Source organism: Nomia melanderi, chromosome 1, assembly GCF_051020985.1.
Source record: "Nomia melanderi isolate GNS246 chromosome 1, iyNomMela1, whole genome shotgun sequence".
NCBI lineage: Eukaryota > Metazoa > Arthropoda > Insecta > Hymenoptera > Halictidae > Nomia > Nomia melanderi.
The window spans coordinates 16953803-16981344 of record NC_134999.1 but is presented as its reverse complement, the minus strand read 5'-3'; the positions used below and the strand labels follow the sequence as shown (position 1 = coordinate 16981344).

The window sequence follows — 27542 nt, the reverse complement described above, 5'->3', positions numbered from 1 at the left end:
CTTCGAATTTCTTAATTTTCGAACTTTCAGATCCTCAAATCTCCGAATTTCTAAATTTTCAAACTTTCAAATCCTCAAATCTCCGAATTATTAAATTTCCAAACATTCAAATCCTCAAATCTCCGATTATTCGAACTTTCAAGCACTAAAACTTTCAAATTTTAGTTTCGAAATGACCTAACCTTCCTCACCACTCAGAATGCAAAGGATTACTACAAAAGCGTACAGGAATAGGGAAAGAACACGGTATCCGAAGCACGGAGTCTCGCCGCCTGTGAGGCATTCCAAGCTTAATCGCTAAATAAAGAGGAGAAAACGTGAGGGCGAAAAATTCAAGTCACATGTGTGTTTATTCCTCGACATTACAACGTTCGAACCCGGACCACGTGCGACGCCGTCCACGTGGCTCTTGCGGCGCGTCGGCAACGCGTAAAGACACTTACTTCGTAGAGGATAATAGGATAAACCGTCGCACAACTACAGACACGTATACTGGAATACACATATAAAGACTCTTCGCGGTTGCGGATACGAGACTCGACACAATATGCGAAACGCGTACGCGGTGAATGAGTTCCGTATGATAATTTCCTGTCTTCTCTCGCCACGTTTATTTAACACTAGATTTACGGAAACCGTCGATTCCGCTTACTGATATCGATCTCGCTAAACATTATCTAATTCAATTTCAACCAATTTGAAACAATTGAAACACATTTATCCAAGTTAAATATGCTAACTACCAATTTACTCAAATTTCTTACATCTTCCTTCATTATGAATGAACCTTTATTAATTTAAGGAACATAATCTATTACCATAATTTCCCACTGTCAACTTGGTTAAGTGTCAAATATCTTAGTAACGTTGGTGGTAAATCATTTCTCAAAAAGTGGTATCGAAAATTTGTCTCAAAAGAGTTAAGTCAGTTTTAACCCTTTGCACTCGAAAGGTGACTTTCAGTCACCACGTGATTTGATACAGCAAAATTATGAAGTTGAATATTGAGTATTTTAAATTAAAATTATATTTTGCAATGTGAAATATTTAAATAAAACAGCTTTGTTGCTTAATTTATCTGTGAATTATCGTTAAATTAGTTTCAAACAATGTCATCTATATTTCATGAGAAAATGTTTAAATATTTCCACTAAGAAACTTCCGAGTGCAAAGGGTTAATAAGTCTGTGATAGTTCTCTGTTTTTGAAGTCTATTATCTAATTTCCAAGATCTATAGAAGCGAACGTTCATTGTTCTAGATAGAATACCAGAAACACCCGTAAATCTGGTGTTAAAACGAAACTGCGTAACGACACGCGCGCTCCTTATCGTCGTGCGGAACGTGCACGTTTCTTTATTGTATACATATATTATCTGTTTTTATATAGAAACATCTTATGTATACATATATATATATAATATATATATATATTTTTATCTCTCTTTTTTTCTTTATATATATATTTATATAAAGCTTTATCAATAGAATATATTAAACTCTCGCTCACGCTTTCGTTCTCGCTTTCGTTCACACTGTTCTCGGTAAAACTGCATTAAATTGGCATTTTTGTACACAAAGACGATCCCCCCCCCCCCTTTCATCGACTCTTAATTAACGACGGAAGCGCGGAGGCTCTTCGCGCGAGTTTCCGGGCGGAAATTGATTGGACGACGTTACGGCTTGCGTTGAATGCGACACCTTTCTACGCGCGATTCTTAGAAACGACACCTTGTGGAATAGAATTTCGATCTCATAATTAGAAACGATATGCATCGAATGATTGAAGAACAAAATTATCCGACAAGAGGGGCAAAGAGAAGGAAATTTTCATTCTGATATTTTCAACTGTCACGATTAACGATCGTTTCAGTTCCATGGAAGATTCACTTTCAGAAAGTATTTCTTCACTCGTCATAAGGGAGGAGCTGAAATTTTATTAATAAATATTGCACGTATTCGTATCATCGGAGTGCGACCATTGCACTGTATTCGTCTCGTTGCACGAGTATGGTTTAGCTACAGGGTGGGACGCCTGTTACGTCATAGAAAATAGCGTCACCTTTAAGAGCACGGCCGCGTGAACGCGTTCGCTCCAGCAGCTCCGCTTTAATGGAGGCAGATCTGGAGCATGGAATTCGAGGAAGCAGCAGCATCCCATACTTGTATAGTCGCAAGCGACCGACAGTCACGGAGTCAGCGTTTTTTTTTCTACTCGTTTATTTTACTCTGACTTCATCCCTAGCACACAATCCGTGTATATTTCGGTTGTACTATAAACACGCGTGCGGCACAATTTCTAGTAGAGTGTATAGTTGTCCAGGATTCCTTTGAGAATCGAATATCTCTGGGACAAACGGTCGTACCGTATTCGAACAAAAACCGTATTAATCTGTTACACTTCCTCCGTCGTTTCGATGCTACGCCAATTAATTCGCTAATGATTACTTTTTAATTCAATCGAAAGACAATGTATTCTTCACTGGAAACTCTCTCGTTTTCACTTGGAATGAAAACCATATTAATCTATCCGATTTTCTGTATTACTCCAATATACTAAGTCTACCAATTTGTTAATAGTCACCTTTTTAATCAGATCAATGCGACAATATTCTATTTTTAGACACCGTTTTGCTCAGTTTGAAATGGAACGAACGCTATATTAATCTACTCGATTTTCTTTGACGTTCTTATGTACCAAATCAATAAATTTATAAATAATTACTTTCTCCATTGGTTCGATCTGAAAATCACATTTTCGTCGTTTGCAACATGTTCTCCAATGTTAAATCGATTCGTTGCTGGTATATTTTTAATTAAATCCATTTGCATTGTCGATGCTCTCTTAATTGATCCGGAATTTTATTGACCTCAGCGCTCGATGAACTCGGTAACTCGATTGTAGCTGCCCGCTCAATCCAATTGCCGTTTCCAACCGCGATCGAGGGATCACCGAAGGCAGAAGGAAAATTTTCCGCGTGCGCGCCACGCCCGGAAAGCCCCCGAGACACGTGACCACTCGGTGCGTCCGAGTCGCACGAAGAGCTTCGCACGGATATTTGAACCCGGAATAACATGATCGGCCCGACAGCCGCGCGTTTGGAGGATTAATGACGGAATAGGAGACGCGGGAACGCGATCCGGCCGAACTGGTCCCAATTTTTTCGGAAATTCTGTCTCGTCTACGATCGTTCATTCGTTCCTCGATCACCGGAGTCATCGCCGTCGTTCTCGGATACGAAATATCGTTTCGACTTTACGCCTACTCAATTTGTGTCTTGCGTTACAACTACAGTTACTTGAAAACAATCTTTAGCCTCGATATATCTTTGAACTTTTATCTTATTTCTTATCATGGAACGACGCGCGACTTATTTTCGCGTGATCGACGGAACGTTCGAACCTTTTAGCCAAACTGATCAACTTTTTTTTTAAAGAGATTCTTTAGGAATTTTGGTGGCTTTCTTTAAATGATAAACGTTAAATATTGAGCATATCGTGACGTACGGCATGGCTTTATGAGAATTTACTGTACAATTTGTTATGCGTTATGTTTGTAGAAATAATGGAAGATAAAGATAGTTATTGTTTGTTGCGATGCAGTGATCAGTTCGACTTTTTCCGAGAATTCTGGGCCTTTGGAAATCTGTTTCTTCTTTTCAATTCTAACTCAAATAGATCGCGAACGTGATCGATGATATTTGTATTCAGGTGTGCTGGTATCAATTCGTGGATCGCTAAATTCGACAGCGAAACAAGGTGAAGTGTAATTCATCTTTAAAAACTGATTCTTCGTAAAAAAACTAAGCCAAACTTGTAGAAAGAATTTTTTTCATAGCATGCTGCGTTTACGAGAAATATCATCCCAAAACTTTGAAGTGTGGCCGACAAAATGGCGGCTGGTGGGCCACGCCGCTGCACGCAACGTTGAGGTTATTTCTCTCGCGAATGACGGCTCAAACGAATAAAATTTACTTTGCACTTTCAACTTACTTTTAAAGAAAAAATTGCACCTCATCCTTTGTTTAAAAGAAACATTATTCCTACTTGGGGAAAGAAAAAGGGAAAGAAACAAGATCGAAGTAGCGATTATCATTGCACGGTATCGTTAAAATCTAAATGGAAGTAGTTCTCCCTGCAGCGCGCGGACGACGCGGAAAAGAACTTTCGTGTTCCCAAAGAAAACAGAAATGCAATGTACAAAATTCGTGTGGGTGTGGTGTGTGTGAATTATCCCTAAAGTAACGTTTAAGTTCGTGGAAATTACACAATGCTCGCCCGCGATGGGGCATGCGCACAGACAACGACTCGTGAACTCGTAAAATCATAATAAACACGCAACATCACTGAACGTACGACGTCACGGGATTCAAACAGGCTTCCGTATCAACAGACTGCACGCGAACACCCGAGAAAGCGCACGGATTTCATGGACGAAATTGAACGGTTCCTCGGCGGTCATAAATAATCGACTCGCGAGAAACAGCGCGGAAACATCGTTAAATACTCCGACGATTAATATAAACTTTCACGCTCACCCATCAACACCTTCGTTCATTACCTTTGAAACGAAGCAATCGAACGTCTCCTGTTTCTCTCTATTTCTACGCCTATCCCGTTTATCGAACATCGCGTGTCGACTCACGCTACCAAGAAACAGGGGATATTACTCGTTACGTGCAGTTGCGTCGATCAATCAATCTGCGCTCGAATAATAATATCTATACCTTGGATTCTCACGTAGATTTACATTTCCCTATTTAACGACTGAGAACCCGGAGAAAAATATTTCCTTCCTCGTCCAAAACGGACGACTATATTTTCAAAATATCCATTTCCTCCATGTTGCGGTGCATAAAAGTTCTCAGAAATAGTAACAAATTCGATGGATACACGAGAGAATTTTATAAGAATAAAACGATTGGTCGAGCAAGGCCTCAGGCTCCGCCCACCGAGTCAACGCTCACAGGAGTGGTGGTAGCGGCCTCGAACGGCCGGCTAACCCTAAATCGGTAGCGGTTTAAACAGCAACTGCACTGTTCTCCAACTTGCTTCGTACGATCTAGACGCCGTGATAAGGCGGGGTTAAAATCCGGCGATGAAACGGAGGCGAGGCGCGTTTCCCTGGTCGGAAGAAACGTACGGAACCAGCGAAAGAAGGCACTCCCGGTCAACGCATACCGAACCCCATCGGTTCCCCAGACGACGGAACCGGGAAGACGATACGAACCATAGAATCCGTAGCTAATCTTAGGTAAAAATTGGTCGTTGGACAGCGATCCGAAATACTCGAGCCGCCTCTACGCAAGGAAGACTTTACAGGAATGTAAAGGAATTGCACGAGCTCCCCGGAGACGGGCTCCCAACTTTTCTCCAGTGACTTAGAAGCTAATGAACCAGACGAAGGATCGACCATCCTCTTTTCTCTCCGATGAACTGCCCAAGTCGACGGGGTTATCGGCCCAATTAGCGCAGTCCCAGTTCGACGTTCGATCAAGAACACTGCTGAAGGGACCCGGTCGCCAGTCTTGAAGGTTGGAGGACCTCGGTGACAGTGAATCGATCGGCCTTTTGGACCCATGATGCTCGAAGTCCTCGATACACGTGACAAGATTACTTTGACGGGACCTGGGACAGGGTCTAAGAGTTCTGCAGCTGCAGCAGGGCTTGCAGACGCTGCAGCTCCTTCAGCAGCTCGCGGTTCTGGTCCTCCAGCGCGTTCAGTCGGTCCCTGTACGAGGAATTCTCGTTCGACAGTAAGGTGACTCGTCGCTCTAGGCCGTCCATGTACTCTTTCTTCTTTCGCCGGGACTCCTGCGCGGAGATCTGTAATTCGAAGAGAACGGTGACGGTTTACAAGTAGCTTCGAAGCTATTTAGAGCCTGAACTAATCTGAATTTGAGTCTTTATTCTTGCCAGTTAGATAATAAATTCAAAAACTCGCTATAATTTACTAAACTCCTAACGAACAACGTTACCACAGTTTCTTCACATAACACCCAATCACTACCTTCATACTAACAGAATTCTCAAAACCTACTGCTACATATTCAATTATAAACATTTCCTATAACAAATTCTCAGTGGCAAACATTGCAGCCTTTCATTCCAATAACCTAATTGAAAACTCCTGGAAGGCTACTCGGGAAACCAACGAAAGCTCACCTTGTTCTTAATTTTCCTCCGCACCTTCTTCAGCGATTTCTCCTCCTGTTTGGTCAGCGGCAGCTTCGTGGGCACGGGATAGCCTTCAGCGATGAGCGTCCTCTTCTCCTCGTCGGTCAGCGTGAGAACGCCCGTCGAACCCTTCTGCAAATTCGATTTCGCGTTACGTTACGGCGCGCGGAGACGATCGGCCAGCGGCCCGCCACGGTCATCTTCTTTCGCGGTATGCTCACCGGCTGGCAGGAAATCAACGGCGTGTGGATCGGCTGTCTGGTTGTGTGCGTGGTGTTCGTCACGTACAGCCTGGGCGTCAGCAGGCCTCTGAGATTCTGTGCGTGCGTCGAGCTCTGGGAATCCCGGCGTTCCGGCGAGCAGGAAGCGGAAGCAGTACCCTCGCTGTCGGAGCTTGCGCTGCTGGGAGGCGTCGGCGGCAGGCCCTGCCTCGACGAGCGCGAATTCGTTTCTTTGTCGGTGCAAGCCTCGCCGTTGTAATCTTCTACTTCCATACCCTGTGGGCAGAGAGATAAAATGATCGAGAGATTGAAGGATTAATGGAGTTGCAGCTCGCGAGTCCCGAAACAGTACGAGTCCGCTCTTCAACGTTACGCGCGCGAGTCGTTGATTTAACACGTTCCATGAGAATTTTAGGCATTCTATACAATATTCCTTATTCTTTTATAACAATGACAAATTTTGTAGTAACCCATTCACTGCTAGCATAAAATGTGTGATTTCATTTGTACTTTCAATTTATTTTGCTTTATATTACGATACATTTCAAATACAACCAAGATTGTACCAAACTGGCAATCTCTTGCTAGTATATTCGTGACTGGCAGTGAATGGGTTAACTGCTTCTAGCTTACTCGGGGCTATTTAACCCCTTGCACTCACATTTTCAATACGTTAATTGGTCATTCTATAGCGACACTTTCAAGAACCACAATTCCGTTTCGAAATAGAAAAATCATATTCATGGATTCGCGTATTTTAATTTCTGTTGACAATTCGCTTTGTTCGAGTAAATAGAAAGTGAAAAATTTTACAATTTTAAGTTAATCATATGACATCTGCGATGCAAATTGTCTACAGCAGAGCCAACGGAGTGCAGAGGGTTAATAATGTTGACGAATAAAATTGAATACTCAATTTCGGATGGTGAATTTACAATGGTTTGACACTGTCAGTGAAGAGAGATCGAAAGATAGGCTACGCCTATGTCGAAACATAAACTGTCCCCACCCGATGACTTTACTGTGCTGTCTGTTGACTTTAAGAAGTTCACATGGTTGTACTTTGCATATCACAGCTAGTTAACAGAGCTCTAAATATAGCCTCTGATGGGATCTTGGAAGACAGTGATTTCACTGTCTCTGAAACGCTTGTTATTCTAAGAGGTTCCAATTAACTGTACTCAACATCAACCGAAAATTTCTAACCCCGTATCTCACACTTCTTCGATACAATTCTATAATAAAAACCATCCTGCTGCAGTGGAAATACTTCCTTGTTAGAGGTTTCAAATGTAGCCAACTATAATTAACCGACAGTAAAATTCAGTCACATTGGGGGAGGAGCTTTTCTCACGGATCACGTGATTTGCGTATGCGCGTTGAGGTCTCAACCTCGGTTAGCTAAACTAGTCTTTATAGCACTCTTCGCATCAAGATATACGAATCGCAGGCGATACAGAGCGACCCAAAAATACAGTTGAAAAAAGGGGAAACGGTTTCCTAATAATATTCTTCGTCGTCTAAATTATAGTCCCCATAGGTAATAGTTTTCCCATCAAACTTGATGAATCGAAGGTGATACAGGATGATTAAAAAATATCGTACGAGAAAGATAAAGAATCAATGACTACCTGACAGTATCCTTCATCGTCCAGATTACAGTCTTCGCGATAGTATTATCAAATTTTGATGAATCAGAGGTGATACAGGAAGATTCAAAAATATGTTGGCCGACGAAAAAGAGATAAACCGATAGCCGCCTGATAATATTCTTCATCGTTGAAATTATAGTCCGCCTAGGTATTAGTTCGGCCATCAAATTTTGATGAATCGAGGGTTATACAGGACGATTAAGAAGTATCGTAGTCGATACGAGAAAGATGAAAAATCGATAGCTACCTGATAATATTCTTCATCGTCCTCCTCGCTGTCGCTGGTCTGCGACAGATGGTTCTTGGAGAAGTGAAGGCTCTGGGGGAACACCATGGTTATCGTGCTCTTGTCGTCGACTATCGTCGTCTGACAGGATTCCGAGGGACTACTGGGCGCGCTGAGCGGTTCCCCTTTGATCTCAACGCATTCCACGTCTTCAGGTACTAGATTGTTGGTTCTCCTTAGGATAATGGTTGAGGTAGACGACGCCGGCAACGTCGATGACGGCGACGATGACGACGACATCTCGCCGCGTCCCGAGGTCGCGTTCATCGAGATTACCGGGAAACACTCCTCTTCCATGTCTGAAACCATCATCATTTCTTTTTATTGCTATTCTTCGGTAATATCCAATCACGGGGCATCCAAAGCTTAAAAACATTCAACCTATAAAATATAATCTGTCACGTAATACAATATATAAAAAAACTTCAACGCTAGAACTACTGAGTATTAAAATTGATTTTTTGAAACTTCTTTATAGAAACATCGAGAGTATGTCTATTGAGACTTTAATTGATTCATTATTCAATCTGCATGTTGCCAAATCAATTTCTTTAATACCTCCCAGAGAAGCATCTATTTTTTTGATAATCGCGAAAAGAAGAAATCTGGAATGGGTCATTTTGATCCGTAGTTCTAGTGTTAAGGTATGTTAAAATAAAATAAATGAACAGAATGAGTCAATTTCGTTTTATTTATAGTCTTAGACAGTTCGGATATCAGTCAACACGATTTTTATGAAATCTCCTTCTCGATAAAAATGGGACGAAAGTTTTACGAGATTCGACTATCAGTGAATTGCTGTCTAAACAATCGTATTTGCATAAGAATCCTAGCATCGTAGCATCCTCGCCCATGTAAACCACCGTTTAATTGAATCTGTATCTCATTATTTACTTAACGATTTTCTTAATAACTCGAACATCGTTCTTGTCGTGATAATTTACATCGAGATGCTTCCGAAAAAATAATCGTTGATTTACATAAGTGTCTATAATTAGCAGAATCGAGGTGAACGCCGCGTTAAATTCGAAATGAACGGTCGATCGGTTCGGAGACCCGGTTTCCAGGTTTTCGAGCAACGGTGTATATAAAACGACAACGTTCGCCGGGGTTCTCGCCGAAGAAATCGCGGGGCAACGGTAATCAGATCCAATCATTATGTGCTTCTGATACGCCGCGATCCAGACGGTGCGGTGTCGTCTTCGGCGCTTAATGGATCAACGACGTTTCGCTTTACTAGATCAGGCGGTACTGATCGTAAAAATATGTCATGTTGTTACGTTATTCTCCGGAAAACAGAAGCATTATCTTCTCCCTGCATTCTGTAATGTTACACGTCGCCATTACAGGTGCTGACACGGTGACCTTTTCCAGGATAACAATGACATTTCTCCCTCATTATAGACTGTTCTCTAACTAGAAATTCGAGTTCTTATATTTTACAAAACAACGTAGCATATACAAAATTCAAATTTTCATTGTTACAAAAGAACGAAGCACAAAAATAGAAGAAGAGGCTGAAGGTCTAATATGAGTAACTGAAGAAGTTTTTGCTTTGAGGTTAGTGAACTCTTTCTGTGCGATATCCCCCCACCACTCTCTCTAGACTCTTTCTCCGCCCACTGACGCGCGTGGAAGGGGAAATGACCTTGATCGACTATACTTTCTTTGCTCTCATCGTAGAAAATGGTAGGATAATCTTCCGCTTACGGTGATAACAGTAAACATTCACGCGCATACAGGGTAACTGAATTTTCTGAAGTGCATGCACTTCAACATGTTAGAATGTATCGCTAAAGTAACTAATCTAATAAACTGTCTTATTAAGAAATGAGTTACGCTAACGAGCGACCGTTTTAATTAATTCATGCAATATTCTCTTTCGTCGTTAATGGAATAATTTCAAATGAAACTTTCGTATTTCGAGTGTGTACGACGTTCGCGTACTTACCGTCGATTCTGCTGCGAATGTCCAATGATTTATGATGATCCAGATTGCTGGAGTCAATGGAGGAACTGGTATTTGAGAGGGACGCGGCGACCGTGTCGCCGGACGACCCGGAATTTGGTGTGTGGGGATTGGCACCAGGGGTCGCTGGACTCGGCGGAGGGCTGGACGCCAAGAGGCTGTAACTGTGTTCCGATTTTATCAGTCTTGGACCACCGAGGGCCGCGTCCGTCATCAAACGGTCCCTCAGCACCACTCCCAGCGAGGATTTGTCTCGGACACAGAGCACGTTGCCCCATTCTTCTTCCTTGGTCCCCAATAAAACGTCCTGGCCAAGGGCCTGCGAATTGAGAAACGCAATGTTCATTGTTTGCTTTGCACACCGTACTCGGAATGTTGATCGCCGAAACGTCGGTGTTCCAAAGGAGTTTACTTTATGGAGCAACTCGTAGAAATTGAAATTAACCCTCTATAGGCTCGTGTGACTTTGAAGTTACACATCAATATACCGAGTTAAATTGATGTATTTAATTTTTTATTGCAAAATGACTAACGACATTAAATAATTAAGCAGCTTAAACTTTTGTACACATAGGCGTTTACGTTCAACGTCATTGTAATTTCAAAGTTACAAAATATATTCGTTTCAATAAAATTGTTGGAACTATTGAATACATTGTTAATTTGTGTTCGTATGTTGATATTTATTAATTTCGTACTGCATAAATTTTGTTATAATCACGAAACAAAATTCGGCCCATAGAGGGTTAAATTAAAATTTTAAATTGAACGTTCATTATTTACTTATATAATATTTGTATGATATGTAATATATAATGAGCATAACGATTAAAAGAACGTGTTGCTAGTTGATATAATAAAAAATAGTTTCTGATTTGCTTAATGGTTATATATTTTTTTACTTAGTCTAATGTGTCGATAAGACATTTTTTATTTAATTATACGTTAAAGGTCGAAGATGACTTTCCAAGGTCACTACTTAGCGAAGTGATAAGTGACACCTGTGTTTCGTAACGCAGCAGAAAATTCTGACAAATTCTTCGTTACGCAATCGCTGTTCAGAAGGACAATGTCAAAGCGGGTTGGTACTACTTTCGACAGTCACGGTACCGCTCGGGCCAATGTCAAGAATCCCAATGAGGAAGATCCGAGGTTTGAATTCGAAATGATCGCTCGGAGCGTGGTTTCCATATTGTTCCACGCTCGGTTTAACTCGAACGCGACGCTCGAGGAACGACAAAATTGCAAACGGGTGATTACCGCGACCCCTTTGATACCAGACGATTGTCGTTCGAGCAACTTTTTCATACGTTTGACAGTCTGTGAGTGGCTCAAGGTCGCCGGGCTGTAATAAATGAATCACCCCGTATACACAGGTGGGACACGTGAACAAATTATCGTTCTTATCGTGCTTCACCTCAGTTACAGGCAACAAATTTTTGGAGACAAAAGCGAACGAAAGGAAACTCTATTTGAAACAAGAAAATCCTAGAATTCGAATAATTCTACACACATTTGACACTTCCTTCAATTACATTCCTGCGATTGTATTCTTTAATAACATCAGATTCAAAGAAGTTTATCAAATTCTTCACCGTTCCTAAAAACATAAACGCTTCATATGGATCCTCGAAATTAGAGCTAAGATCTAGGACACGATAATCAACACTGCTCCTTAAACGCAACATAAAGTATCAAACTGAACCATCCTTGCACATTAATTTCCATATAACTAAATCTACAAACATCCACATCCCATGACAATACATCCAATATTGCTCTCTCGTGCAAAGGGTCGATCCTCTAAAGTCTCGTTCACCAAACACCATTTGCCGAGGGCAAATCCTTCGGAGCGAATCGATAGAATCCCACGGAACTCTGTGAATTCTCGTCACACTTGGCGTGTCACCGAAAAACCGGGGATTGGTCAAGAACGACGATCCACCGGTGATTAGAAAGGTTTCATCTGGCCGGGGGAGCTAGTTGCCAAGCAGCGCGTACGAGCGGCGCAAATCAATGGACGGGGGAGCAACGTTCGAGGCTGTCAATGGCTGCCAGTTGTCTTGGGCGAAGGTGTCAAGGACCCCGGCTTCTAAAATTGTAGTATGAACGCGCGAGCGCGTATCTCGGAGCGGTCACGGCGCGCTGCGTTCGCCGCGCGAAGGAGAAGGGCGCTTGGCTCGTCGAGCGGTCAAGTTGAAGGCCGAGGCAGAGCTCCGTGCGCGCGGGAAAAGCTGCCGCGGCGCGGAGCGGCGCAGCGGCCAGCCGGGGCCCCGATGCTCGCCCTTATTCCGGCCGGGCCCCCGCGGCCCGCGACGCTGCTCGCCGGGCCCTTCCCGCGGGAACGAGCGAGCGCGCAATGCGGAACTCCGAGCCAAGGTCAAGCCGTGAGGCTTCCACTTTTTCTGCCTCTCCGACCGAGTCCGACTCCCTTCGCTACCCGTTCTTTTTTCTTGTTCATCCCGGCCCCCGTCACGGTTGCGGGTCCCATGTCCCCGGGATGTACGGGGTGTTCCGTTTCGTTCGGGCGTTGCTGATGGTTTGGACGGAGTATCCGTGTTTCGTGAGTTGGAGTGATGGATTGGTGCATAGGGTTAGGCAGCTGGAGCGATGAGTTTGGGAAGATGGGGATTTTAACCCTTTGCGGTCCGAAGTGCTCTTGGTTTCTCACTTTGAGGTTCACGTCGACGTTAGTTCATTCAATTGCAATCTTAACCCTCTATGGGCCGAATTTATGTTCATGATTATAACAAAATCGATGCAATACAAAATTAATAAATATCCACATATGAATGTGAATTAAGAATGTATTCAATAGTTTCAATAATTCCATCAAACGAATATATTTTATAACTTTCAAGTTAGAATGACGTTAAACTTTCACGCTTGAGCGTATAAAAGTTTAAGTCAACTGATTACTTAATTTTATTCACCACTTTGAGTGCAAAATGAAATAAATCAAGACGATGCCACATACTGATATGTGACTTCAAAGTTACATGAGCCTATAGAGGGTTAATGTGACGCTCTATTTATTTATTCAAGAATACTTGGGAGTCATTGAAATGTTACCTTTAAATGGTACAATTGTGACGCTACAAATAAATATAGAAAAAATTGGTAAAACGGGTAGGGATTGCAATAAAATAGAATGTCGAGTCGGACTCGACATAGGACTGCTAAGGGTTAAAGTACACAAAGCTTGGAACATTTGAAGCTAAATTATACATCGAATGCTTAAACAGTAAAAATGGAACTATACACCGATCACTTGCTATTCAAGTAATTAAGTCATTCGTTTGCGATTTAGTATTCCAAATATGAACGTTTCATCTGATCGAAATATCGACATTCGTCAAAGGGTTAACACGTTGAATGCTATGGGGGTCACCGGTGCCAAGCAAATTGAATTACTATAATTCACTCAATTAAACGATGGTTATTAGAAGATATTTCTATATTATAGACAATGCTACCTGATGCGGTGGTATTCAGCTAGATGAACATGTAATAATAATAACGCAATTCAATGATTTAATAGTATGTTCTTTCCATTTTGTGTATTTTGCTCTAAACCGTGCGGCATTCAACGCATTAATGAATGAGTTGGGAAAGAATTGACGGAAGTTGGTGCCTTGCTTTGATAGGTTTTGGTTAGGTCTTGGTGTGGTCTTGGTTTGGATTTGAATGATTCAGTTCGGAATTTGGATTGATGAGTTTGTGAAGTTGGGGGGTGAATTAATGAGTTTGCGAAATTGTAAATTAGAATTGACGAAAGCAGGTGTCTCGATTCGATAGGTTTTGGTAGCAATTCGATGATGTCAGATGTGTAAACTTTATGTGTTGTTAACCGTTGGCAACGTGATACCGTTTAAAAGAATTTCCTGGGTGAAGCGCGAAATGAATGCTCGTGCCAGCTGTGCTGGCATTACGAGCGGTCGGAATAAATCTTTGTGCCGGCAGGCCTGGCATTCCGAGTGCAAGGGGTTAATGTTTTTGTCATTTTTTTGGGGGGGTACTTGAGGAAGTTTGGTGTTGCAGCTGTGAGGTATCGGGGAGAAAGTTTCTGAGAGCTCCGAAATCTTTTGATGATGCTGAAAAGGTTGCTGTTTTTATCAGTGAAATTGTTCAATATTTTTAGGTAGATCATGTTAAGAACAATATTAAAACAGTTCAAAGAGACGTAATTTTCAACTAACCTTGAAGTAAAATTTTGTATACTTTGCAATATTAAATTGCAATATTTCTCTTTCGCTTTTTCAAAAGCAACTGTTTTAACCCTTTGCAGACGGAGATTCTTTGAAACATACAAAACCTTCAGCAGACGAAGCAAAATTATATACCAATTACTTAAATAATAGAAAAATCAGAACCCACGAGCAGATCTCTTGCCGTTTGAGTAATTAAATCATTTGTCGGCGACTTAGTCTTCGAAACATCAACATTTCATCTCGCCGAAATGTCGACATTCGTCCGCGAAGGGTTAACGTTCCTTTTCACACGGCAAAAGATACAAAAATAACAGAGGAGCAACAATAAAAGGTAGTTTGCAAACGGAACATTTTGCCAAAAGGAGACTACAAGGAAACTCCGTGCAGCGATTGCATAAAAAATTTCTGTCGCGCACCGATTCGCCACGGTTCGTTTAATCGCCAGAAGGACTCGGTGGTTTTTCAGAAGCAGGCAATTATTTTTCCCTAGACAATTAGCTGCCAACAATCTGGGACTGCCACCGCAGCGATGTCCTGTTTGTGGCTCATTATCTACAACAATGGAGCTGGAGAGGAAACGACCAAGGAACAGTTCGAACGACGCGAAACGATTTGTCTGGAAAAATCGAGGAAAGGTCAACAGTTAGAAATCTTTTAGAAACTGGCCGAGCAAATGGGAAATCGTGGAACGATCTTGGCCGGAGTCTCGGAAATGCTGAAAGTAACGGTCATCGGTCGAGCAACCGGTCAAGGAACAATCGGTCATCGATAAACTGTAATCTTCCTTCATTTGCAGTCTGCCCATAAAACGCGGTTTAAACATCTCGATGCAAACCATGTTACAGAAGCTTCAAATACTTTTTGTATCGCATGTTTAACGATAGAAATTTATATTCAACTCCAGTTTCGTAAATTAATTCATAGAAATTCTTGTTTGAATTCTAATTTGCTGGGACATGATGGTTTGGACATTGTTTGGAAAATAGGAAAATTATAGGTCGATCCGAAATTGTCGAGGAACAAGCGGATTCGAGAGATCAGTCGCGCTTCAGTAATGCGGAACTCGGACACAAGGTCGCGACACGACTCTTCCTTTTCTCCTTCGCCTATCTCTTCCTCCAGCTTCTTCCTCCTCCTTCGGTTTCCACTCTCCGATTTTCCGTTATGCTTCAGTCGCGGCGTCGGCCGCTTATCTCGCGTCTTCCACCTTCAACTTCCGCCGGAAATGGCCGGCACCGGGTCATTTTTCTCCCGATCGTTCGCGATGATAAGGGTGCAACTATGTTTCCTTAGAAACTTCTCACTTCCTTGCCACTTACCGGAGATCTCCGGTTACGCGGAAGGATCGTCTTAGAAAACATTTACTTCCCTCTTAGATTTTGATAAAAAAAATACCTCCTCAAGATGTTAAGAACAGGAAGAAATTCGATACAATCGATTCGAGTGTCATTAATTCTTTCCTTAGTCTTTTAGAGTCAAATTATCATATTTTAAATATGAAAGGAATTTTCAAGGATTAACAAGTAATTCTCAGTACTCATGAAATAGAAGTTAAATAGAGAAGATTATTTTATACAGGAGTATTAAATAATCGAAAAGGACTTTAAAAAATGTTTGTATTTTCACTTAAATATAATTTCACGTGATATTCTTGATAAAAATGGCAACGGTGTTATTCTTGGGACGAGTCGGTGTCCCTGGATAAGGAAACAATCCGTAGGATTCATTTCTAGAAAGTAATCGGCAATTTCACCATCGATATTAATTTGCTGCGAAGCCATACAGGAAGTGCAAGAGCCGACGGTCTCCGGCTCAGCAATTTTCTTCAGCAGTTATTTCGCTGGCTCAGCCCGGCCATGTCAATGCCTTAGTGAAAACCATAGACTTCTACGGTCGGTAACTGGCAATTTCCGTTTCGGCGTTGCGACAAACAATATTTCTCAGCAGAACTCATATTATTTCACAAGAGGACACTGTCATTGCCCATTCGATGCGCGATGGCACCCTTTATTTTCGTCAAGGAGAAAATTAATTTCCCAAGAAGAGACACCTGCGCTAGTTAAAGTTTTTAAATTTAAAAATTGGAAAGTATTAAATATCAAATATTTCTTAATCTCGTTCCCCTCAATCAGACAAACTATAAAAGTAACTTCGATCGATGGAACCTTCCAAAACACTCTTACTTTCACATTCCATTCTTTTCCATATCAATATTAACCCTTTGCACTCGACGTGACTCTCAGTCACCACTTGATTAGAAACAATTAAACTACAAAATTTGATGTTTAATGTTGAACTCTATATAATGCATCGATCTGTGAAATACTGGGATAAGAAAGCTTTGTTTCTCAATTTACTCGTGACTTCTCTTTGAGTTAACTCTTTGAACTCTGTAGGCTCCAATATTGCACCAGTTATAATATTAAATATTTTAATGAATCTTAAAGAAACTACCCTAAAATTATTCGATTTTCCACGCATCCAAATTTTGTACTAAGGAGGAAAATAAAAGATCGAAGAAATGTTATAGTATTTCTAATTTTTTCTACGAATACTATAAAAATTAGTTGCAGTTGCTGATAGATTACAAAAAACCTGGAGTGCTAAGGGTTAATGTCGAAAAGTATCACCTTCGTCTAGTTAGAAAATGTTAAGTATTTCTAGAGAAATACTTCCGAGTGTAAAGGGTTGAAGTTAGTAGAAAGTTATTAATAGTTAATTTTGGTAGTATTAGAACGAGCAGAGACAGAAGCCCAAGGCATGTGGGATAGACTTTCGTTCGACAGTCAAAAATCTCTCAACCGGTTTCTCCGTAGAGTGGATTCTCGATATCAGGGCTAGGTTGCAGGCAAACTGAGTACAAGTTTCGATCTAATAAGAAGACCGCAGGTCGCCTGTGTTCAACAGTGCGGGGTTGGCCGGAGGAACAGATATAGGCGGAACACTGACGCTGCATCGATTCATAAACGGCAGCACACGGCATTAAATTATTTGCAGAGGCAGCGGAATATTGTTCCTGACCCAGCCTTCGGTGTCGCGTGTCGTTGACAAGTTGGTAAAAGGTTGCCAACACGGAGTTCCTGTGTACAACTCAAAATTGGCGTGTATGGAGAAAGATCTCTCAACGTATCGTATTAATTATTGAAACATAATTTTTCGTGATGAAATTTAACTTGACATTCGTCATTTTTGTGTTCAGTTTCATGGAGCTTCTCTGAGTTTGAATTTTTAAATCGATCTAAGTGGTATTCCCAATGATTTAGACAAGTTTTATTTCATTCTTGAATAGTTGAACTTTTGTAATTTATTTTCTCAAGATCTTGAAATTCAAGTTTGCTTGAACGAATGTCCTTAAGTTAATTAACCTTCAATGTCTGATGCATCTCGTTATCTACGTCAATAAAATCATCGGTTCCATCCATCTTAATCATTTTAAGAAACGTCTCTCCCCCCTCGATACTAATGTAATCAACCCCGATTAGTTCGAAGTCATGTAATCGCGGAAAATGATCCTTGAAAGTCCCATCTACACTCGAGGCACTCTGTCTGTGGGATAATCGATATAGTCCCCGCATCTTGTGAATTAATCACGTTATCGACGCCATCGGCGATGCGCAAAGGAAACACGAGGACGTTAAGCAGATTCTAACGAAGATAGAACGCCCGTCGAGAATTCCAAGGAAAACGTATATTCTCAGAAAAACCGTGCTCGCCGCTCGTGAAAACTCGAGACGCTAAAAAACACAGTCAACTCCGTCTAAACTGTACACCGTGCAACATAGTCGGCCACTTATCGTTGCAAACATTACGGAAAGAGTTATGCAAACTCGACGAACGTTCAATGGGACTGACCTTTAGCGAATTATCACTGAACGTGAATCGTAACGAGCGCAGAATAACTGTACACAAAAAAGATTCAGTTACTTCTAGCCGAACTGTACCCTGTGCAACCTGTTTTCCAAGTTCTTCTACAAAATCCTGCGCGACAGGGAATTACAGAAATTCAGCGGATATTCGACGCGATTGACCTTTCGCGAGTTATTATTAACACGTTAAGCGCCAGAAAATAGTCACTCCGTTGTAGTAAAGAAAAGCGGGAACAATTATTCATCAACAACTATTCGCGTTACAATCCTTGTATTACACTATTATCAACTTAATTACGTTATTAAACATTCTCATTCGACATAGGTTAGTTGCATGCTATGACTGTTTTCAAGTAATTGAGAAGAATTTTGAATTACATTGACCGGGAGATGACTATGCAAGAAATATTCAGTTGATTCTAAGTTATACTCTGCGTACCTTGACTGTCATTTTTTGTTACAGATCGTGCAGGAAAAGAAGAAATTATGTAAGTTGAACAAACATAAAACAGAACTGACCTCTCGCAAGTCGTCGTTAAACGCGAATTATATCGAGTGGAGGATGACTGTTGCGCGAAGAAACAAAGTCATGGCCAATAAAACGTGGCAGCCGCGACAAGACGCGTCGCGTCGCAGAAATCGCCACCTCATGGCCTTTATTCGAAATTAATAATTCAACGGTCCATTTTTGTTTTTCCCAATGCACTTTTGACGCGTCCCATGGAACACTGACCCCGTTTATCGTTCGCGCAGCTCGCGAGATCAAGGCGGTCGCGCGGGAGTACCGACATATCGCGCCGCGTGCGCGGAGATTACGCCGTTCCCGGTGCAATAAAGCGTATCGATTAAGCGGTTACGATCTCGATTGTTTCCCTCTGGGCCGCGCGATCGAATATTCAGCGTTGCATAAATTCCCGGTATTCGCGTTCCGATCGAGCCGGAATAAAACATCCGGGAACGTGGAAAGAACCGCACGGCGGACAGGAAAACAGTTCAAAGACGCTCGATTTTACGCGTCGAGTGATTCTTTTTAGATTCTTCAGGTATCGCGGAGGCTTCGTCATCGTATTCGCAATTCTAGTAATTCGCAGGAGCTACGAGAGTAATTGAAATATTGAAATTTTCGGAATTAGTTAGCTCTTAGTTCGAACAATGCATTTAATGAATAGAAATTTCTGAAATTTTCATAGATTAAGAAACCCATAAGTTGCTACTTATTTTGTATATTACATTATTATTGCTTAGTGTTAATAACATTTCTCACAACTACAGTCTCCACTCCTCCAATACAGTTATAAGACAAACACAAAAGCAACTTTTACTAATGCAAAACCAGTAGCACAGCTGCAATACGAAATAACAGAGAATTGATTAAAATCATCAGTTTACGCAGCTGCTTTCTAAAATCCCATCGAAACCATGAACTCCCAAGCTCCTTACATAATCCCCGAAAAAAGGCCTGACTCACGGTCCAGGACCACGCGACGATTTTACGACGCCATCCATTCCGAGGTGAGTTCACGCGGCCGAAAACGATCCAACCGGAAATACCCGGTGACTTCTCCGCGAGATCCGAGGAGATACGAGAAAATGGCCGTAGCCGCGGGATTCTAGCCGGCAGAAGACACTTTTACCAGCGTGTGCCAGGCTCGACGAAGTCACGAAAAAAGGTGAACGTCCTCGAGCCCCGTCGAAACCGTCCCGTCACTTCGCGTCCGGCTCCCCTCTACGTTTTAACAGGCCGCCGCCGACGATGGCGACGAAGACGACAGGTCGCTACAGTGCAGCTCTCGCGTTAGTTTCAACGACCGTCAAGCTGAAAGGGCACAGGGGCGAGGGGACTCGTCCAGTCGCGATGCTCGGGCTACCACGGCTTACGACGCATGGTCATTTAACCCTCTATGGGCCGAATTTTTGTTCACGATTGTAACAAAACTATGTAGTACAAAATTAATAAATACCCACATATGAATACGAATTAACAATAATTTCAATAATTTCATCAAACGAATATATTTCGTAACTTTTAAGTTACAATGACGTTAAACTTTCACGCCTGAGCGTATAAACATTGCAGTTAACCGATTACTTCATTTTATTCACCACTTTGAGTGCAAAATGAAATAAATCAACAAGATGCCACTATACTGACACGTAACTCAAAGATACATGAGCCTATAGAGGGTTAACAAAGTTCATATTAACCCTTAGCACTCCACATAGTTTTGTGATATGTCGGCAACTCCTACCAATTTTGATAGTAGTTCTACTGAAAATTAACAATGTTATAACATTTCTTAGACCTTTAATTCCCTTCTCAGTACAAACTTTGTACATCTGAAAGATCTAATAATCTTAAGGTAGTTTTGATACGAATCACGCTTTGATACGATCACTTATTCTTTCTATAGCAAAGAGACAAAGCAAGAATTATTAATTTTTTGATATGAAGATTTTTATATTACCCTATTATCTAGTTATGAACGTTACAGAAAATTTGTACTCGATATCAATTATTTTCCAAGTCATAATTATTTTCTTGTAATTTAAAAGCTCCGGTCATCGGTGACCGCCGTGGCAGTCAGTGTTAAACGTTGATTTAAAAACATCTATATTATAAACAATACTAATCAATGCGGCGACATTCAGCTGAGCAATAATAATAATGCAACTGAAATTTAATATTATTCTTCCCATTTTGTGTATTTTGCTCTATGAAATCGTCAAGAGAAACGAATTGAAGCGAGACGCAACAGAAGACAAAATTCTCTACAATTTCGTCTGACTCCACGCATTCGATCTCTCTTCCTTTGTTATTTCCCTACGTCAATAATCACCATGAGTCGAAAGATGAAGCAGCCGAGGATTACGAGTAGAAGAGTCTTGCCTCTACGCTAGCTCGCTAAACGAAAACTATTAGCTCGATGGTCGATGGAGCAAACATGAGAACTCACTGTGTAGATCAAACGTGTCTACTATTTACCTCTCACGTTACGGCCGCTGTCCTAAAGCTTAACCCTTTGCGGACGAAGATTCTTCGAAATGTACAAAACCGTCAACAGATGAAGCTAAATTATATACGAATCGCCTAAATAATAGCAAAAACAGAAGCTACATAATCTCTTGCTGTCCGAGTAATTAAATCATTTGCCTGCGACTTAGTCTTCCAAATACGAACGTTTCGTCGACATTCGGCTGCAAAGGGTTGGAAGTGTATGGGTTAATGGGAGACGACCATTCGCGACGTTCTGTTCCGTAGTTATCAGTTTCGGAACGTTTTTGCTACCGAGCCACGGGACGAAGAAATCAGACCGCCATTGGTACGAGCATCGTGAGTGGAAGAATCCCCTTGCCCCTGTGCACTTTCAGTTTGCTGATCGCTGAAACTAACGCGAGAGCTGCGCTGTACCCGGCGCGACTCGTTTCAAAACCTGATCCCTTCCCGACAGGCACCGCTGCCTCGCTCGCCCGTGTGGCAGGAAAGTCGAGAAACTCTGGAAACCTTGAAACCATGGAAAATATCCACTCAGTGCGCGCCACTTCGGCTACCGGAATTGCGGATGATCGTTGACGCCCCATTCGCACATTAACGCCGTCGCGCTGCCCGCCGCCATCTTTTTTTCTCTCCCGTGCGGGCAGTCCCGCGCATATTTAGCACGCTTTACGATCCCGTCGTTTCGAGTTTTATGAATCGATGGCTGTAGAAAGACAGACGGCTCGCGGAGGGATTTGTTTGGCGAATAGTTTGTAGGATAGACTCTTTGGCAGTGAATTATTATCAAAATGGGGGATAACTGCTAGATGGAATAATGGAATGTGGAGTCCGGTTTCTTTTTGGAAATGGAGGATGAATTTAGTGGTGCACATTGCTGAAGAAATTTTATATTAGACTATTCCTAGATTTGTAATCTAGGAATAAGACTAAATTTATACAGTGATAATATTTATGATTAGTACAATTTAAATTTGTATATATTAATACAGACTAAATTTTATATTAGATAGCAGTATTCCCGTATTTCAATATAACAAATTGAGTATTCTTAATTCAAGTACACCATTCAGTAAACACGGTGGACGTTTAACCCTTTGCGGACGGAGATTCTATAAAATATACGAAACCTTCAGCAGACGAAGATGAACTGCTTATCAATTGCTTAATTAATATAAAAAAAAGAAAATTACGTATCGATATCTTGCAGTTCAAGTAATCAAATCATTCGTCCACACTTAGTTTTTTAAATACGAAACTTTCATCTCGCCGAAATGTAGACATTCGTCGGCAAAGGGTTAATAAACTTCGCCTTTCAACAGTGCCTTACAGCAACGTGTATTCACTCGCTACAATCACAGTTCTTCAGAAGTTAATTTCCCCACTTATTCCAGTTTAATCAGTCCGCCAATAAATCCTACGAACACCGAATCACCATAAACATCGGAATACTTGCATTATAATGCATGCGGAGCGCATCCCCGTCATTTTAATGAGCCCCCTGTCATTATTTTAATTTACAACGATACGCGGCCGCTTCTATTACAGTAATTTACCGCTCCATAGGAGGATTTTATAAATCGAAGGGGTGATATATTATATAGCAGCCACGTGGGTTCGTTGATGAATACAGGTGCGACCGCGTTATAAATTCCAAGCGCCCCGTTCTGCCTCGATGGTAGGGTCGAAGCATTTTCAAAGGGCAGGTAAGAGCTTTCTGTCGAAAAAAAAGAACCGAGCAGGAAAAAGAGGGAAGAAAATGGTCGAGTCACGGCGAACAGGTTGATCGTCTAGCTACCGGCGCGGGGCTCGTTTTGCTTGCCAGCTCCGTGAATTCAGTCGAGTTCTCACGTACCTTACTTTACAGCACGGGGAAACGTTCGAGCGTCGATTTCCTCACGGGAACCCGTGGCCAACACCATCGCGGCCGAGGTGCAGCAGACGGACCGATTCAACAGGTAGTCGATGGATTCCGGCGCGGCGAGCTCGTGGAAAACACGACGCTTTCCACGAACCGGCACTCTAAGTCGATCAACTTCTTAGCGGCAGTTCACACTGCGTTTCTCGAACTGGCTTAACGCTAGAACTACCGAGCATTTAATACGATTAATATGTAATCCGTATAAAAATTGTAACAGTAGATTATTGTCGGTTTTTTTAGACATTCATTATAGTATTCAAATGAAGTTATTTATTTTCAAGATCATGTCAAATATTGAATGCTTTTAAGATATTAATCATTGCGAAACAAAAACATCAGTCATTTTGACTGGTACTGTAGTTCTAGTGTTAAACCTGAGGAAAGTCCGCCTTGTGGTTTTTTTCTTTTTTTTTGGTGGTTAAATTGTTCGAGAATTGTGTACAATAGTAAGATGGGTAATTTGAAAAGTGTTTATAAGATTGCAAGTTGGTTACGTTAAAATATTGTACAATCGTGACATACTAATAGGTTATTGTTTGAATTATTCAGCTTTATGACTTTACTGTTGATTTACGTTTTAATTACATGTATCTATTCAGTAAGTATTCAGTGATGAATCTGAGATTTATGTACTTTTATACTGACACTTTTATATAACTGTTGATCAATATCTTCGCTTGAATTGCAACTTTGTATCTAATTATTCACATATTCCCTGATTCGTTTGCTGATTATCGTTTCGTCCTTCCGCCCACAGGGTCGAATACATTAAACAGATCAGGAACAAAAGAATCTAAATCGATGCCGCGAACCCTAAGATAAGTCCTTTGAAATGCAACCGGTCACGTGTACCGTAAAATCGATTCGAAAATTTCTATTCCACTCCCCCGAATCGCGTGCGTGACAGCTTTGCTCATAGGGTGGAACAATATGCGACGGGAAGAACGGAAACGCGACACGGTTTTGTAAATCTGCTCTTCGATGAATAGATTAATAGAATTGCGTGCCGTCGACTTCCGTTTCCACGAGCTGCGTTGATCCGACATCTCGGCTTCATCTACCCCCCAACCCCCCGTTTTTTGTTTTGTTTAGCCGCCGAGGCTGCAGTAATTTCCAGTAATTACGCGTGGTCAACCGTCGGGAAATAAGTTTTGTTTAGAATCCTATTATCGCAGGATGTGGGTTCGGCAGTTGTCACGAAGTTAACATTCGCGATGTTTAAAAATCGAGGCAGCAACACAATCGACCTGGGGGACCACGATAATCCGGTCGTTTGTCGTTGACAGCTCGATAGCGCGAAGACACAGTATTAACTTTCAACCGTAACGAAGGGAATTATTTATGATCTACCTGGATGCCCGATAACTGTTAGCTACAATGAAAAATTATTTGAAGACTTGGTTGTACATTTTTAATTGTCGCTTCGCTGATAGAGCGGAAATAAATTATTCTTATCAACACGATGGCATTGTACTATGATTCTCTTTTGAATATAATGAATATCTTATATAACAGATTATTTAATAGAATACTCATTTATAATAGCAGAATATTTTATATGTTTACAATGTATATCGTAGCATACTGTCAAAAATATTGTTCTAATCGTGTCGAAAGTATGCAAAGAAATACATTCCAGTAGCAAAACACTGAATTCCCAAATCCCTGACAGTCTCTGAACATTAACAACTAGGAGATGAAAACTTAAAACCTAGAAACATAAAAACGATATATTAAAATTGTCACCCCTCGTTCTCTTCCAAGTTTCTTAATCTCAATATCCCTAGTCTTTTTCTAAGTTCCTAACATCTAATATACTTTTAATTTCCTCAATTTCAATACACCCGTTCTTCAAGAATAGTAAAAATGACTGTCACTTAGAAAGCATTGATATCTCAGTTCGCTCGAAAGATCCACCGTTCACCGTGAAAAGGTTAACAAAAAATGGTGGAAATTTTCGCCCGAAAGTCGCTCGATAACGGGAGAGTGGGCGCGCAGATTTAATCTGTGGACATGACGACGAGATAACTCGTCCCGAAAATCGTGCGTCGGTTATCGGCGCCGGGCAGGGGACGAAACTGTGACGGTGCTCGAATAAGGGGTTAATGGAAAGGAAAACGGGAAACTACGGGCGACCCGATGGAAACCACGGGTAGATAAGCCCGTTATCGACGCGCGTGCATACATACACCAGTATATATACGCAATTCCAGGTTGTTCCGTTCACGGCCTCCGTTTTATCGCGCGCCCGCGTTTTTATCGTGTACCTGCACCGTTCATTGCTCACGTTCAGTTTTACGTGACCGATAAATATGTAAGCGCGTCCCTTCCCGACCAGGAAAGAAACTATATGGGCCACTGAATAACGCGGCAGCCATTTCGCGCGCTATTCGGCCGCTCGCCAGGAAAATGGCGGACTGTTTCTTGCGACCCGAGTGAGTTTGGCACATGCATCTATCGCTTTCTTTTAATATTTTGATGGTAAAGAAAATTTGTGTAAGATTGACTGGAAAATTGAGGATAGTTGTTTAGCTATTGATTTTGACGATTTGTCGACATTGAAGTTAAATGGGAATTTAGCAGGAAGTTTAAAGGGAAGTGTCGAATGAATATAAGGTTCGTTGAGTTATTACTGAATTCTCAAGAATGTAAATGTTGAATGTAAATTGTATGGGTTAGAAAAGTATGTTATTCGAAACTTAATGATAGATTGTTAAGAGAACATTCATTTTATTGAACAAAGGGATTTGTAATCTTTTCGAACTATCACACAGATTGTAACCGATTTCCCTATAAAACTCGAAGCTACAGTTACAGGGAAATCGTGTGTAACTTCGTCGTGGAAAGAATGTTGTTCTATAAACAGTTAGACGGACGTTTCAGTGCATAATTGATAGCGATCCTTGTTCGTCGTTTTAATTCATGGAAACAGGAGTGTACATTTCGATCGAAATTGCTCGCCGGTTCACGGGCAAGAAGCTGATTCACAATGAATGATGCTTCATTACATCCTTGTTAGACGCTTGTTAAGTTTTTGTTATAATTTCCGAATGAGAGTGCATAAAATAATATTAATAGCCGCGGAATGTATTAACGCGGTCCGGCCTTCGGTTTTATGTCCGCCGAAGGAAAAAATTGTCTCCGATCGTTTCAACGAGCAGGATGAATTAGCAGTTACAGGTTAATTGACTTCCAGCGCGATTCCTTTCTTTTGCAGTTGTACCTTATATCGATAACTCGCACAAAGTACCGTGACCACTAAATCAACTCTTGATAGCTTAATTAAAGGACACTTTTTTTCTTGAAATCATAAGCGGTGCGCCGAGCAATTCCAAATGCAATTTATTAACATCTAAAACTCCGGACTGTGGATACGCGTAAGACAAAACGTTTTCTTTTTTTCGGTTTTATTATCTAATGATACTCGTTCGCCGATATTTATCACAGGAAATGGATGAAACGAGTGCGACAAATCGCGACGATAGATTCCTCGTGCACGCGCGGGAATGTTTATTAAATTTTATCGCGTTGTCCTGCCTCGCTTCCCCTCGATACCTGATACTTTATCACCTATATCTTCGATTACGGGAATAGTATCGCAACGATTCCACGGCGATCCAGTCCAACGTTAGACGAATGTCCAGATATATAGTTGGCCCACTAACAGCCATTTTCGAGCGAGTGTCATTACCTGACTGCGTGTCCCGTTTTTTCGGACACGGTATTAGGTTTGGTAAATATGCAAAAATGATGTGCTTACAGTTCTCTCTTCTGAGTTGTAAACTTATTTATTAGTAGAATATTATTAAAAATATAAAGTGCATCGTATAACAAAAAAATTGCTTTGTATCCGAAATGCTGAAGAATAAAGACAAAGTAAAAATGACAGAGCAGTGTTCATGTAAACTTGGCCAGGAAACCAGGTCTAAACTTGTGGTCGAACGCTTGCCCCGTTTTTGGGACACGCGGCATGGAATGTGTTAAATTCTTTTCCACTGTTGTCACTCGGGGATTTAGCGGCTGACGTAATGCATCTTTTTCCTGGTAATGGATTAAACCCGACGGTCAGATATGCGATTTAACCCTTTAGTTCCCGGTAGCATCGTGTTGAAATCACATGCTTCGGTAACAGTAAAATGCGAACCAGTGAACTAGTGAAGCGATCAGTATAAAATCTATAATAATAACCACGTACATGTTTTTACGCTTAGAGTTTATAAACATGTCTATTTTCGTTAAAAATTATAAA

The 27542-nt window shown here is 41.3% G+C and overlaps 1 protein-coding gene across 2 annotated transcripts in view; it reads right to left on the bottom strand.

Moving 5' to 3' along the window:
* Window positions 1-331: 331 nt before the first annotated feature.
* CrebA (Cyclic-AMP response element binding protein A) overlaps window positions 332-27542 on the bottom strand; it is a 45218-nt gene continuing 18007 nt past the window's right edge. Inside the window, exons 1-6 of one of the 2 annotated variants that reach the window (XM_031982518.2) lie at window positions 18900-19238; window positions 10286-10622; window positions 8296-8633; window positions 6397-6672; window positions 6164-6307; window positions 332-5824 (exon numbers count right to left, since the gene is read on the bottom strand). In XM_031982518.2, the coding sequence (XP_031838378.1) occupies window positions 5639-5824; window positions 6164-6307; window positions 6397-6672; window positions 8296-8633; window positions 10286-10517 (1176 nt within the window). In that variant the 5' untranslated portion in view covers window positions 10518-10622; window positions 18900-19238 and the 3' untranslated portion in view covers window positions 332-5638. Of the gene's footprint in view, window positions 5825-6163; window positions 6308-6396; window positions 6673-8295; window positions 8634-10285; window positions 10623-18899; window positions 19239-27542 lie in introns of those variants that run through there. The other variant, XM_031982517.2, reaches the window with a different exon arrangement.